Source organism: Lathamus discolor, chromosome 3, assembly GCF_037157495.1.
Source record: "Lathamus discolor isolate bLatDis1 chromosome 3, bLatDis1.hap1, whole genome shotgun sequence".
NCBI classification, from domain to species: Eukaryota; Metazoa; Chordata; class Aves; order Psittaciformes; family Psittacidae; genus Lathamus; species Lathamus discolor.
This window is the reverse complement of record NC_088886.1, coordinates 100,854,829-100,870,967: the sequence shown is the minus strand read 5'-3', so window position 1 is coordinate 100,870,967 and position 16,139 is coordinate 100,854,829. Positions and strand designations below refer to the sequence as shown.

General features: G+C 46.3%; 1 protein-coding gene across 1 annotated transcript in view; it reads right to left on the bottom strand.

Moving 5' to 3' along the window:
• GRID1 (glutamate ionotropic receptor delta type subunit 1) overlaps positions 1–6,448 on the bottom strand; it is a 539,323-nt gene extending 532,875 nt beyond the window's left edge. The window contains exons 1-3 of the mRNA XM_065670830.1: positions 6,385–6,448; positions 6,073–6,196; positions 3,742–3,897 (exon numbers count right to left, since the gene is read on the bottom strand). Coding sequence (XP_065526902.1) covers positions 3,742–3,897; positions 6,073–6,151 — 235 coding nt within the window. The 5' untranslated portion in view covers positions 6,152–6,196; positions 6,385–6,448. The remainder of the gene's footprint in view (positions 1–3,741; positions 3,898–6,072; positions 6,197–6,384) is intronic.
• Positions 6,449–16,139: the final 9,691 nt, after the last annotated feature.

The window sequence follows — 16,139 nt, the reverse complement described above, 5'->3', positions numbered from 1 at the left end:
ATTTGAACTGAAAGCTTTAAATTTTTTCTCATACCTTTGAGCTTATTCGAATCCTTGAATCATAGAAAGGTTACCACAGTACTAGCTTGAATACACACCACACACAAACAAGCACTTATTATCTCACATTTCAATCACTTAAGAGAAACTGAGCACATAGCTCTTTTGGAAGCAAGGATATAATTTAACATCATGTCTGTGATTTGAGCTCATTTCCTTAACACCATATGAAAAGAACAATGATTCCCCATGTATATTTTCTCCCATGACAGGCAGTGAAAAAGCAATTTTTCCCTCAAGTAATTCCCGCATACAGAAAAGCAATATTCTACAAAATGTGATGAGTACTTGCAAGCACAGACAAAAGTCCTATTTTATGTGTACACTAGGGTCTGTTGATTCTTTACTGTTACATTCCTTGCCACTGAAGTTCCTTCCACCCACTTGCCACACTTTGTTATAGAATATGAGTTTGATGGGGCCAAAGCAACCTTTGTACTTAACAGCATAACAGGATCTTGTTTCTGCAATGTATATTAAAATGAAAGACAAGATGGAACACAATTTTCATTTTGTTAATTATTGTTCTCTGGCACCATTAACATGAGTGCCCACCTTCAAAAAAACAGGATCTCTGCATTTTATTTATCTATTTCAGTCACCAAAAACTATCACAGTAGTGCCCTTCTCTCTCTAAAGTGAAGTCCCTAAAGCCTGTTTTCAAAATCTTATGACACTTCTCAGCACCTTCCAGCACTGAAAACTACTATATTTATGAAAGGCAAGGTACCTTCTGTTTGGTTTTTAGTTCTACAAATGCATTGCTCCTACCAAAAAAATCCTATACTTCCTACCCACGCTGAAGTTCTCCAACTGCACAATAAATGCCAGATCAAATGCATGTTAAAGACTATCTCCATCAGTAATTAAAGTCTTATTACTGTCTAACAGACTTTGATACATGGAAGGATGACTTTTCATAACTCTGGTAGCACAGTATCACTGAAATGAAGGTCTTTGCTTGCAGCATTCTTTTAAAAGGACTTAAGGAATAATTTATCATGTCATCTCACAAGACTCTGCAAAAGAAACTTCAAATAAAAACAATATTTGTGATTGGTTTGCTTGCGTGAACTATTCTGGCAGTAGTATCACAATGGTCTATTTTTACTCCAAATTGGTTTTTACTATAAAAAGTTCCATCACTATGAAACTAATGCTTGCAACATTGATTTCCATGGTGCTGCTTAGCAATTCACTGCAGAAGAATAATGTGGGTGTCAGGGCATTTTATGTAGCAGCAGCAAGATCCTACAAGCAGTCTGGGCAGCAGATTTGCTCCACGTTATTTTGACTACTATAAGCAATATTATACCAAAATGAGAAGGACATCCGTACAGTGCGATACAATTAGATTTTGAATAGTCAGAATGACACCAAGTAACACTGGGCAGAGAGACACCGCTCAGTAAGAATAACGTGGCAACTTGTACATCCTGTGGATCATTCTGTCAGCAAGTTGCATAACAGTTTCAAAAGTAGGAAATTAAATAAAAAAAAAAGAGCTGACCTGAACCAACAAAGCAAGCCAGGAAATTGGGCAAAGCCTGATACTCTTATCTTGGCTCTCCCACTGTGGCAAGCTTTTACTCACAGATAGGATCATTTTGCAGTCCTCCCAAAAGAAGACACATTGATATGCCTTAATCAAGTAGTGACAGAGAACAAGTTCTCTTTGGAATTGTGAACATTCATCAACCACTTCCTGAACTCTCCAGTGTGGGGTCAGCTCATCAGAGAGCAATTCTAATTGTAATGGGCACATGAGCCCTGAAAAAGCATCTTGGAAGAGACAGTAAGAAATATCTTTATTTACATATACTCAGGTAGCACAAAGATTTAGAATCAAAAAGATTAAAAATCTGACCAGAGTCTTTTCTGTGGGTCCATCATGGATTTTCAACAGAGAAGTTTTGTTTTCATAACAGTCTTCAAAAATGCAATACGAATCTTCAAGGTTAGCAAATAAACCAATTAAAAATGAAAAATAAATAAAATCCTAGTGGGTCAAGAAGAATGCTCCAGTTCGTGCTTTTCTCCTTTCAACAAAACTGAGCAAAGGGACTCCATCAACAGGACTGTCAGATCCCAGGGCATTCAGAATAGTTTCATAAAGTTTTAGTGCTGAGAAGAGACATTGATGAAAGCAATTGTTCAGCCAGCCAACTACTGTCACTTCCATGAATATGAATAAGCTCCAATATAGGACACTGAGCTTTGCAAATGTATCCAATTGTTCAGAGTTAATCTTTGCCAATAAATCAACATGCCATTATTTTTTAGAGATTTTTATTTTCCTCTGGTGTCTGACTATGTGGGTAAAGTTCTGTTTTAAAGTCCCTTTCTTCCCATTTTCATAAAGGGTTTTTCCATACTGCCTTACTAAGCTTTCAAAGCAGCAGGAGGAATCCTACTGCTAACAGGATTAGACCCTTAAAAACGTGTATACTGCTGTTTCTCCTGAGTGTGTGTGATATTAACTAGCATCTACTCCAAGGGAAAAAAAAAAAAAAAAGCCAAATAAATTGTTTGGAGTTCATGAACATTAACATTTGGTGTAATTTTGTAGCCACAATTTACATGTACACAACTCGGCATAAATACATATGGATTAATGCAAATTTTCATACAGGGTAAGATTCACTCTGTGCTCTGTAGACCTAAGGGTAAGGCTGGTGATGAATCATTTTTTAAAATATTCTAGTCTAGGTATATAAATAGCTCTCTGTTTCTAGAATAATTACTACTGAAAAACACAGCTTCTGAAATTACCTAGGCCATAATTAACCTTGGTTTCATTAAATCACAAATAATATCTTTTTAAAGTCTTATTTGTAAAGGCAAGCTGATTAATTTAAACGTTTCCCTTTGGGAAAAAAAAAAAAAAAAAAAAAAAAAAAAAGAAGAAGAAGAAAGAAGAAGAAGAAGAAGGAAAAATCTAATTGAAGTGATTTACCTACGTAGCTACATGTCAGATCTTGTAAACTCTGGGAAGGTTTTCAGCCGGCGACTGGGCTACCTGACCCTCAGCCACTTTGGAGGAGCTCTGCTCTCAGAGGGCAGCGCTGCGGCCGCCGGCCGCCCGAACCCTGTTTCTCTTTGGGGCAGACTCGCAGGGCGATATGCCGACTTGTGCCCCGCCACCTCCCGCAAGCATCGAGTCGACCTGCCCGACCCCTTGGCGCCGCATGAAACCACCACCCCTTCCCCGGCAGCACCCCCTCATCTGCCCTGCCAGCCGCGTACACACGTGGGCCCTGCGGGGGGGACTAGGGCGGCGGTGGAGGCCGGCTTTTCCTCCGCAGCAGCGAACAGAGCGGCCGCTTGTGGATCCAGGACCGACCGGGACCCCCGCCTTGCGTGCTGTGCCGTGCTGTGCCGTGCTATGCCATGCCGGCTTCCCCACGGCTGCCACCACCAGCCCGGACTGCCCTGCGCATCACGGCTGGGCATGCCACAGCCGCACCGCGCCGCGCGTCCCTTTTCCTTGTAAGACAGCGCCAACCCCCGACCGAAGAAAAGTTTCCAGCCGAGCGCCAGGACGGGTCCGGGCTTTACCGGCGCTGAAACTCCCTCCCCGCCAACGGGCCGGGCCGGGCCGGCCGGGGAGATCTTCTCTCAGCCCGGTCCCTTCCCGGCGCGCAGCCCGCCCGCACCGGGGGTGCCGCCCGGGGCGCTCACCTTCCTGCACCGCATGGAAGGGGTTGTTGGCCTCTATGAGCTTGATGGAGTAAGTGATTTTCTCGCTCTGGAGGATGTCGTCATTGAGGTTCAGATCCGACACCGCCTGCTTGAACACCTCGTCGTCCTTGGCAGCATTGCCTTCGAAAATGGCACCTGAGAGGAGGAAGGCGACAGAGGGTGAGGAGGGTTCGGCCACCCCAGAATCCCCCTTGCCGTTCCTCTACCCGGACCATGCAGCGCTCTACCCGGCTCGGCGGGAGCACTGGACGCCTGTGGGGCCTGGACCCACACGTGCGTCTGCTCGGGCTCATCCAGAGCATGGGGTGGCTCAGACCTCCTCCGGCCACTTCTTCTCCACGGGCACTGAAGGTGCCGTGAGCCGGAGCCACGCTGGAGTGAGGGACGCACCTCGCCAGTGACGGGAAACGGAGCAGGCTCGGGAATTTGACCAACTTTTTTGCTCACTGCTTTGAGGGTCCTTAGGCTGCTGCCTTTCGGGCACGGTTTTATTGAGGCTTGCATGCACACACGAACATGAAGCCCGGATTTGTGTCCATAACCTGGAAGCTTTAATTTCACTGTCCTGTTTATGCAGTTAACGTGAAAACATCTGGCGATGTGTGTTACATAAAATCCGCTCTCTACGGCGCGTATATACGCCCACACTAGGCTTAACTGCCCGGCTCTGCGTGGCGGTGGGAGCTCTTTAGTGCTGGCAACAAAACAAGCAAAAAAACGTTATCCCCATCGCCTGGAGAAGTCCTGCTGATTCACACTGTGCGCGCCTGGGGCTGGAGTCTCCATGTACTGCCCATGGGAAATCCGGCCCTGCACACAGCAGCTCTCCTTTCTTGCCCATCGGACCGCTATTTCCCCGAGGAGTTTGCTCGCCACCACCACTCGGGCTGAAGTTCGTGCGGGGAGAAGCTGAGGTAACTCATCCTCTCCACTCGCAGGAGAGTGTGGCTGAGGAGAGCAGCGGAGGCTATTCCCCCAGCTCGGTCAGGGCACTTCCCTTCGGTGCCCCCCCCCCTTCCCGCGGGGCTGGCCCCGGTGCTGCCGGGGTCAGGTCTGCCCTGCGCTGGGGAGTGCCCCGGGACCGGAGTCGCCCGCAGCTGTCAGGGCTGGCCCCGTCTCCTTAATGCCTCCGCAATGCTGTCTACCTCGGCTGCGCCCCTAGGCTCCGGAGGCGAGCGGCGCCGAAAGAAACCCCCCCCCCCGGGCAGGCCCCGGAGCCGCCCCTGCCAGGAAACTTGGGCGGGGGCCGGCCCCCTCTCCCCCTCCCCGCCCCGGGTCGCAGCGGGACTTTCCTCCCGTCCCCGCGGAGCCTCCCCTCGCCAGGGTCGCTCTCGTCCCTGCTCCCTCCTATTTTTTATCTCCCATCCTCCCGAAAAGGCCGGTGGGAATTACGGCTTTTCATTTCCCAGCCGTACTCCCGATCATCTGTACTCTCCTCGATCATCCTCCACAAGTGATTCTCTCCCCCCTCTCCGCCCCTAAACATCCTCATTTTCGCTCCTGCTGGTACCTTTCAACACCAGCCAAAAGGTGACTGCAGAGACTCGCTTTTGCTTGCCAGGCTTTCCGCGGACAGCAGCACGCCTTGCTCCCAGAAGCCATAAAAGTTCACATCAGCCTTTCTTTTGCCCCTTATTCATCCCTCTCTTCTTCCCACTGCTGATCCAGCCTCCTTGCTGCCCAGGGGTTTAATGTAATGAGATCTCATTCAGACCACAACAGTTGCGCTCACAGACACACACACACGCACACAGCCGCTGCAAATCTCTCCTTTCTAACCCTTCCCCAGCCGAGTTCCCCCGTTCCTCCCCCTCCCCCCGCATTCCGGTTCGGCTGACACCTGCTACGGCAGGGGATGGGAACGCGGGATTGGGAATCCGGGCTCGAGCTCCCCGAAAGTTTTCCCCGCAAGCACGTTCAGGTTCTGCCTCGCTCCCGCTGGGCTGTTGGGGACGGTTGTTTGTTTTCGGTGGCGAGGAGGCGGGCGGCGGGGGGGACGAAGAAAGCCTTTCTCCGCAAACAGGTCCCCGCACGGGCTCCCCTGCCACATGGCAGACCGCAGCGGCGGCCCCGGCGCACACACCACCCCCCCCACCCCTCCAGCCCCGCGCCGCCGTTTCGCCCCTAACTTTACAACCGGCGGTGGGGGGGAAGGGTTCCGCTGCCTGTCGCCCTTCCCTCCTCCTGTCTCTCCGCAGAGTTGGGTTGAACCGCTGCCTGTGACATTCCCGCGGTTAAACGAGACGCTCCCCTTATTTATTTATTTAGCCACCGCGTCCCTCTCCACCCCCGCCCCGCTCCCTCTCTTACCAATGTGGATGATGGAGTCCGCCCGCACCGACACGCACTGAAATATCCAGGGGAAAAGCCAGAGCATCAACACTTCCATTTCCAGCCTCTTGCACAGCACATCAGCCCGGGTTTGGTGGAGAGACTGGCAGGGGAAAAGAAGAAAAAAGGCGCAAGGGCAAGCGGAGCAAGGCAGCGGGTGCGGGGGGGAGATGCCCAGACGCCACCTTTTAGAAAGAAAATCCCAAATTCCCCCAGCACCCCAAGAATTTTCTGAGATTGAAAAAAACGGGCGATGGGGAGAGAAAAAAGAAGCCGGGGATAAAAACGCACGGAGGTAGATCCCGGGTTGGCAGACAGCGCGGCGGAGCCTCCAGCGCTCGGTGTGTGCCGGGGCGCCGGCAGACCGCGAACTGCGGAGCGGCCCCCCCGCCGCCGCCGCCGCCCGCCCCCCGCGCCACGTGACTGCGGAGCCTCGGCGCTCGGTGCCGCCGGGGCACGGCGCGGCGGCGGCGGGGATCGGGCAGCGGGGTGCCCGGGAGGGCGGCATGGAGGGGAGTTCGCAGCTCCGGGGGAAGCGGGGTGGCTCTGCAAGAGCAGCGAAATTAATCGCAGTTAACATATTTAGATGTATCCAGAATTATAATTTTATATATATGTGTAATGTGTGTATATGTCCCGGGGGGGCCATTCTCCCAGCCCAGAGAGCGGAAGAAAAGGCGAGGCGGTTCGCCAGCATCTCGGCTGCCGGGCACAGGCTCTTCCGCGGGGCCGCAGCCCCTGCCCGGAGGGCGCTCGGCATTGCGTGGCCCTCGCCCGGCCCGGAGCGAGGCCGGCGCGGCACTGCACTGTCGGTGCGGCGCTCCCCCCCCGCCCCCCACATGGAGGTGAGTGCGGGGGGCGCGGGGTTGCGCTCACTGCCGCTCTCCCAACTTCAGCGGCCGGGGGCATCGCGGCGGGGGGGGGGTGGTGGGGGGGCGGTGGCGGAGGAGGGAGCTGCCCCTTCTTCCGCACGCTCGGGCTCGGGCCAGGATCCGCTTTTTGGCGAGCCGAATGGAAACACGCGATTTTTACCCCGCCGCGGGGAACGAGGGGGTGGGAGAAAGAAAGTGGCACAGCAAAACCGCTGCTTGTTTTGTTTTGTTCTAGCTTTCAATGAAATCTAATTCAGAAATTGGACATGCTCAGGCTCAGAAGACTAATTCATCCCCTAAAACAAACGCATCAGTGATTGCAGGCACCCAAACGTGACAAGCGTCTCAATACACCAAGGATCCAGAGAAAACAAATTCATTCAGGAGCCCGAAACGTAATTAAAACTACTGCCAAGAAAATGAGTCGAGAGCAGGATGTTACCAAGATTATTAACTTGCTGCGGGGCTGAGGCACGGCTCGCTGTAGCGATACGTGTAGATACTGTCAGCGTTTGGGTAGCGAGAAGCAAGAGATTCCTGGAGGTCGCCGTTTTGCAAGCCCGTCTCGTAGCGGAGCGCAGCGGCCGCATCCTGCCCCCGGGAGGCAGCGCCGGGGCCCCGGTTTGGCTGGGGGGAGCAGCCCCGCCGGCGGCACTCCGGGAGCCCGGCCGCAGCGGACCACCGACCCGCGCCCCCGTCGGTACAGCGGCACTAGCGTGTAGATTCAGCACACTTTTTATAACCATCACCTGTACATGCGCTACTAAATTCTCCACATCTTAGCATCGCTTCCCGGCATGAGAGATTGCCGCAATGTATTTATTTAATACAGCGAACAGTCTTTCAATGCAGAGCACAGTGTGGCAAAAACTGCTAATGCTAAGGAGTCAGAAATACAGGTAAGCTCCACAACGTTGGGGAGGCAGAAGGGGGAGGGAACATAGTGTAGATGGAGCAGGGTGAAAGGGAAGGAAGCCAAAATGGAAATGATAGGAACAAAAATGTGTTGATCCACATGCGTCAACAGCCTCCTGGTCAGTTACAAGCACAGCTGCTGAACAGGTAAAAGTGGGGGATAAGTAAAACAGGATTTACTTTTAAAAAATAAATCACTTGTTAACCACTCATACAGTGCTTGTCTTAAATATGCAATTTCACACTGATCAATGCAGAATTATATATATTATGCACTGTATTTCATATAATAAAAACACTTAATCCAGATAATTGGCTTCTGGGACAAAGATCAATAGAAATGTTCCTTCTTTGACTACGTTAGCAAGTCAAAATTATTTCTAATTTACATTTGCTTCAAATCAATATGCACTTAGTGACTTACACAGGCTCTTTAAAAAGTTAAGCACCTATATTGACCACAGTCATATATATGTCAGTAACAAGTACATGTGTGGGAATTAGAGAGGGGGGAAGTGTTACCACAGAACCAATCTCCAACTTCCACAGAGGAAAAGAGGCTAAATTTATTTGTGGTTGAGATGTGCTTTGCCATCCTAGCTTGAAACCTGTAGAAATATGCATCTATTAACCCTGCAATTTATGTGAGCGTCCAAACAGCTATACTCAAGCACCTGGGAGCAGGCTTGCCTCTTACTTCAGTTTGTACAGTGAGGTCTTGACCTCAGCTGGATGCTTCTGGCTGCTATTTGAATAATAGTAAAATAGTATTATACTGAAAAAAACTAAACTCAGGGAATTGGACAAATTACAAATTTTCTGTGAAATCCATGAGCAAAGACTCTGCCTGCAGAAAAAGATCCAATCCTAGCCAAGAGAGGGGACATGAGCCCACAATACTATAAAACAGACCAACTGAAACAGGCCCCCCAAAAGGGCAGAAGGCTGTTTGTCACAGCCGGAGGACAACAAATGAGGAAAAGGCCTAAAAGAAATCTCAAATCCATAAAACTTGTTTTATAACATGCAAAGGACAATGAGACTTAAATGGATTCACCACACCAAAAAGAACTGCAACTTCAGTAGCATATCTCAAGATGGAGAGTTGCAGCACTAAAACTTCACTGTCTCTGGTTTTAAACTTGATTAAAGTCACCTGCATTACTTTTTCTTTTCCATTATCTGCGTTATCCTTTCTTTCTCTTCCACCTCCAACTTACTGCTTCCATTAGTATTTCCCTCCTTCCAAAACAGCTGTCAATGTTGCATTTCTAAGGCCAGTATAAATGAGAGAGCCCATTCCAATTCTGCTATTCATCATTTGCTATTGGAAGAGCACTGACATTTTGCGGTGGGTGTACATTGTTTAGATGCAGCAGTCAGCACTAAAAAGCTAATCCATTTGCCAGCATTTTGCATATTAAGAGTGTTATAAGTCACAGTGATATTCCATCATCATTGTGTAGGGGACAACTCACTACACGTTACACAAGGTACCACTGGATTTATAGTATTGATGGAAGAACAACATCAGAAGTATGCAAGGTAGGTACCCAACTCAAGTGAGAGTCACTATTCAAAGTTCAAATCCATGGCAAAAGATGCAATTCTATGCACATCTCTAACAGCCCTATTACCTTTGCAAATCACTGTGGTAATTTTAAGCTAACCTACCATTGAGCTATTTCTTCTGTCAGAACAAACATAGTATAAAACCTGTACCAAATGGGTTTTGCTACCACAAGAGAATGACTTGTCAAAAAACTACTATTGTCGAAAACCTACATTGCAATTAAAACCATAGAATATCCTAGAAAAGTGAACTGAAAGGTTTGTGCAGCATCACACTCACAGCCTTGTGCCCAGGGGTCTGTCGCTCTGTGCTGCCACAAGAAGAACAAGGCACATTTTGAAAGACATCACCAGAGCTATGGTTGCAGGATATGCCTGGATCTGTAAAGCCCCTCACGTTTACTGAGCATTTACAAAGCTGCTTCATAAGTAGGAACTCTGCAAGAGCAGAACATTGATACTCTTACCATATCACAGTTTATACTCAGCCTAAATGGAGTGCTCCAAGATTCATCATTTATGTGTCTCCTCCTTTCACCCATTTACAATAGCTATGTTGAGGCTTCCCCACATAAAACTGGGATAATGGTAGGTACTTAAAACAATGTGAGAAGCATTGGAAGAAAATCATGGGAAATAGTCTTCTCCAAAGCTACCTCCAATGACTTCTTAAAAATCTTTATGTCTAGCAGTGGTAAGGGGATGGGGAGGATGATTCTTTGGTTCCCTTGACAGCCCAAATCCAAAAGGCATTTGCACCTAGCTTTAGTAAGAGCTAGCCCCTAAAATATGTGTGCATATATCTCTGTGTGTACATGTAACAGTAATTATTATTCCCTATGAAAGTGAATGAAACCCCTTCTCTGTATCACTTATGCAGGTATAAAGATGCAGGAAATATCTCCAAGGTGCTCAGTGCTAGGTGCTCAATTTATGGGGCTGGAAGAATGAAAATAAAAAAATGATCAAAAAGATTCAAATACACAACTTAGTAACACAGCAACACTCTCCCTCCTTCCCCAATAGCCAAGATGTCTGCAGTTACACACAAAATCAAATTTCATTGCATTTTAGAAAGAGAAATTTAACAGCTCTGCTTCTCTTTGGAAATAGTAATGCAAAAACTCAAACCTACACTACTCCTAACTTTATGGATATATATGTTTTAAAAGTCATTTGATTGTCATTTTCCTGTGGTGACAGCCTGAGGTTTCAGTTGCTTTACTGAAGCTTCCTTTTCTCTTTTCACGGTTGATAGCATAGTATGATAATCTTCCAGCAGTAAATGGGCTAGAGCCTTTCTGCAAGAAGAGGCTGCTGAATTACAGAGTTCTTTGTGGGACAGTTGACATTCTTGAGTAAGTTGTTGTATGCCTACTAACAATCCAAAACTTTGCCACAGTCACCACTTTATTTGGTTTGACATGCCTTTTAAGATGCCATAAAGAAGGCAAAGTACTATTATTTCCCGATTTTACTTGATTTAATTCAGCAGAATACACACAACCTAGATTTTATTTAATTCATACTTAGGTTTAGTTAATTCCATCAGTTCAATATCTGTTGCATCTTGATAAGATTCATATTTATTTCCTTATTCCTGTCTTCCAACTGTGCCTTTTAACACCCTGTTTTTCTTTAAGGGGTGTTTTCTTTACAATAGAGACAAGGGCTATATAGGCTTTTCCAGCCTCGCACATTTTTGTAGCTGCATAAATGCACTTTCAATGCAGTCCAAGGCAAGCTGTATCAGTGTTGGTAAATTTAATCTCTATCTTGGCGTTTGTATTTAATAAACACTGATTCAGAAAAAAAAATCAGAAGGAATCTGTTTATTCACAACATTTTAATACCACCAATATGTATTTTTTTAAAGCTCTCCACCAATATGGAGAGCTTTAACACACAGGTGGCCAAAGAATCATTTGGCATGGCCATTTGGGATGCGAGTATAACTCATTTGCAGGAAAAACTCTTTCTCCTTCACTGCTAAGCAAGCTCCTTGTTATTATATCCACTGGACACTGATGGTAAAAAGGCTAAACTCTCTTAGCTTGTTTTCATGAGCAGGGATCCTTTTCAAAAGACAAAGCAAAAAAAGGAGCAAGATAGGTATGATTGCCATCTTTGTTACAGTAGAGATATATAAGGATGCGAATTTCCCAAGTAAGAATGTTTATTAATTTTTCATTATTTAATAGTAGCCATACCAAAATAATCTCTGAACTAACTTTTTCAGCACTCATCTGAGGAGGGGAGGAAGGAATTTACAAGATTTTCCACCAAACAGGTAAAATCCTCTCCAGGGGAACTCTTGCTCCCAATTCTTAAGGCAGACAAAAGAATAGAAATGATACTGTCTCCATTGTCCAAATGGTTACAAGTTATTAAAAAATATCTTGTGTACCTCTTATTGATCCACCTACACTGTACACAATGTCCAGTCTCATGAGCTGTTCAGTGAGCTGCCTATTATAGATGATGAGACATTGCTAGGACAGCTGTCCTTTGCCATCACAGGCAACCCAGAGATAGGCAAATCCAAAACTGAAAACCTAAACAAGAAAACCCCCAGATCTCACTACTTGTGTAGCCACCAAAAATACATAGATTTATCTCACACTTTCTCAGGTGATAAGAAGCCAAGAACGATACCTACACTGTATAGTTAATTCACTGAAATACATTTCCCAGTACTCTCACTATTATAAAATTTACCAACACTTGACCATTAGAATTATAGCCTTTCTTTGCTAGAATTGGCTGAAATTGCAGGGGGGGGTACATCACCCAGGGAAAAAGCAAGTTACTAGAAGTTATCCTGCAGTTCACTTCAGTTGGCTGAAGACAGGAAAAGTCATGTTCTTGCTCCTTCTCACTTTACCCATCTAGAGAGCAATAAAACCAGTAAAGTAGATGCTGCTGCATGGTGAAGCAGATAGCCAAAGAAGTCTGAACACGTACATTTGAAAAGTTCTGCCCTGCAGCCAAGACACAGTAACTGATCTTGTATTTGTTCCTGCTTCACTGCAAACTCCACTGAGAAGTGCTGTAAGCAGAAAGATTTTGCTACAAGCCAAGAACTTGAACACTGCCCTTTGCTTCATCTCAGGCAAAGAATAGGGACCTTTCCAATTGCACTAACTCAGTCCTTTGCCATCACTAAATAATGATGCAGTTTGTGTGTGCAGAATCCTTTAAAGCCTTACAATAGAAAGCACTCTACATAGAAAGTAATTTTACCTTTAAGAAAAGGTGATCTTTCTCAACAGTCCATTCTAAACCATATTATATTTAATGTATGTCACAACAGGCCACTTCTCCCAGCTGGCAAAGTCTCTCTTGACTTGCATCACTATGTCACAGAGTTGGTTTTGTGTAGGGTTTGGTTTGGTTTGGTTTGGGGGCTTTTGGGGCGTGTTTGTTGTGGGGTGGTTGGGTGTTTTTTTTTCCCCAGCCTCTTTTTGCAACATCTACTTAGCAGCCATTTGTACAAACAAGGGCACATTTGCCTTTTCAATGACTCCATTAGCATTAATGGCGGTCACACAGAGAGGGCAAGAGAATGTATTCTCCCAAGGATCTGTGTTATCTTCAGGAAAAGGTTGTCAGTCATAGAGTTCATAATTCATACTCATGTTTCCAGGAAGGGATGAAGATTTTGTAACAGAAACTTGACTCTCATTGTGTGTCTGACTTCAAAATTTATCCTAGCAATGCCCTTGCTTATTGTATTTTTCTCTTTAAAAAGGGGAAAAAATGAAAAAAAAAATGAAAAAAAAAATCAAGCCAGTATGGTAAACTGCCACACCATATCTTAAATTTCATGCTCAAGAAAGGGGATCTTCTTTTAAAGGCAGTGCAATCCAGCCACTGGAGCAGAGGGGCCATGATTCCCGGGCTCCATTCCCATCACAGTCACCGATTCATTTCATGACTAATTGAGTGGACTGTTGCATGAACATTGTATTCAGTTCTCAATTTAAGGGTGAACAAGAACACCAAGTTCCTTTCCTCAGTTGCTGTACACAGTCAGCTGTCCTACTTCTCTAGAAGGTGTAAGGGAAACACGGTAGGTTTATTTTTGGCAGGTGAAATAGGTAATTCCAAGTAATTTCAAGTCTGTAGATCATACAGAGACTAGAAATCTTTTAGTCATATTTAAAATAATTTCAAACAGAAAATGTTTCATGTGGTCCTTGGGACCAGCCTATTCCATGTATCTGAGTCTGAATGCAAGCATTCGGTATCCAGGCTCCACTGCTGACTTAAGTGACAAGACTTTAGCTGTCTAATGATTCTTTTCTTTCAATTTTTTAACCAGGGAGAGAGGAGTGGCAGGGGACACCACCTTACAGTGAGACAGATTGGAAAAGCTCTACAGAGAAGCCCACCCAGAACTACAAGCTGGTTATACTCATTTCCTAGTTACATTCAAGTCACTTCAATTCTGCTAGAGTACGCACTTAAACTAGGTCTCCCACCTGAGAAAGGAGTGTCTTGATGACTAGGTGTTAGGGAAGGAGTGGGGTAGGATATACACCTCTTGAGAAACAGAGAAAAAATAAAACCACCTTGAAATATTCCCATATGGCCTGGTGAGAAAGGGTGAGAGAAAGGAAGAATAAGAGCCCATATCTTCCTTCATACTTCTACGCTGCAAAGGGTGTTTGTGTGTATGAACAGAACAGTTGCCTTTTAACCTAGGATTCCCTGTGTAAAGAAGTTCATTTCAAGTTGATTTCTTGCGGGCATTTCATGCTGCTCCCTGAAAAGTAGCTATTTCCGTGAATACTCGTGCCTACGAACACACCCAGGAATTCACAAGCTTCCCACTGGTTTAGGTCACTAAAGCCACATCTTAGTATTGCCTCATCCCTTCACCACCTCTCCCTTCCTATTTACACAGCCTGTGAACAACATAAGTGTATATCATAGATACATTTTGGCAGTCTTTATAGTGTGGCCAATGGAAGTAGGCAACCCAGGACCACACAGCTTTGTAGCATTCCATACAGCACTGTGTGGGTGTTACTGCCATAATATATATGTTTAAGCCACAGAAAAAATACAAATTAGTTTAAGAGCTCCAAAACACTTCAGTTCATGGTACACAATGCCCAAAAGCACTGAAAACAATGATCTCTTTTTATTGATTTCTATGAGAAATTAACTTAAAACTATTTCTCTACATACCTGACTCACCAGTTCTGAGAGAAAAAATAAGAAGTGGCCCAAACATTTTTCTTTCTTTGTTGTTTTTGGTGGTTTTTTTTCCCCCTAGTCTTCTGGCAACTCAGAGATATTGCAGTAAAACGTTTATGCAAAGGGCAGGGAGGATAAAAAACAGGTGCCCTTCAAGCATTCAGTATCCCACGAGGCACAGTACCTGTCACGGAACGCTTGTGAAACTTCACTTACCAACAGCTTCACAGAATCACAGAATCCCAAGGGTTGGAAGGGACCTAAAAAGATCATCTAGTCCAACCCCCCTGCAAGAGCAGGGTAACCTACAGTACATCACACAGGAACTTGTCCAGGCGGGCCTTGAATATCTCCAGTGTAGGAGACTCCACAACCCCCCTGGGCAACCTGTTCCAGTGCTCTGTCACTCTTACAGTAAAGAAGTTCTTCCTGATGTTAACGTGGAACTTCCTATGTTCCAGTTTACACCCATTGCCCCTTGTCCTATCACTGGATATCACTGAAAAAAGCCTAGCTCCATCATCCTGACACCTACCCTTCACATATTTGTAAACATTGATGAGGTCACCCCTCAGTCTCCTCTTTTGCAAGCTAAAGAGACCCAGCTCCCTCAGCCTCTCCTCATAAGGGAGATGTTCCACTCCCTTAATCATCTTTGTGGCTCTGCGCTGGACTCCTTCTAGCAATTCCCTGTCCTTCTTGAACAGAGGGGCCCAGAACTGGACGCAATATTCCAGATGCGGCCTCACCAAGGCTGAGTAGAGGGGGAGGAGAACCTCTCTTGACCTACTAACCACTCCCTTTCTAATGCACCCTAAGATGCCATTTGCCTTCTTGGCCACAAGAGCACATTGCTGGCTCATGGTCATCCTCCTATCCACCAGAACCCCCAGGTCCCTTTCCCGTTCACTACTTTCCAGCAGGTCACCCCCCAACCTGTACTGGTACATGGGGTTGTTCTTCCCCAGATGCAAGACTCTACACTTGCCCTTGTTAAATTTCATCAAGTTTCTCCCCGCCCAACTCTCCAGCCTGTCCAGGTCTCGCTGAATGGCAGCACAGTCCTCTGGTGTGTCAGCCACTCCTCCCAGCTTTGTGTCATCAGCGAACTTGCTGAGGGTGCACTCAGTTCCCTCATCCAGGTCATTGATGAAAATATTAAACAGCACCGGTCCCAGCACCGACCCCTGAGGAACTCCACTAGTCACAGACCTCCAGCTAGATTCTGCGCCATTGACCACAACTCTCTGCCTTCTTCCTTTCAACCAGTTCTCGATCCACCTCACTACTTGATCGTCAAGCCCACACTTCCTTAGCTTATCTATGAGGATGCTGTGGGAGACAGTATCAAATGCCTTACTGAAATCAAGAAAAACTACATCTACCGCTCTACCATCATCCCTCCACCTAGTCACTTCCTCATAGAAGGCTATAAGGTTGGTCATACATGACTTCCCCCTCATAAAACCATGTTGGCTGTTC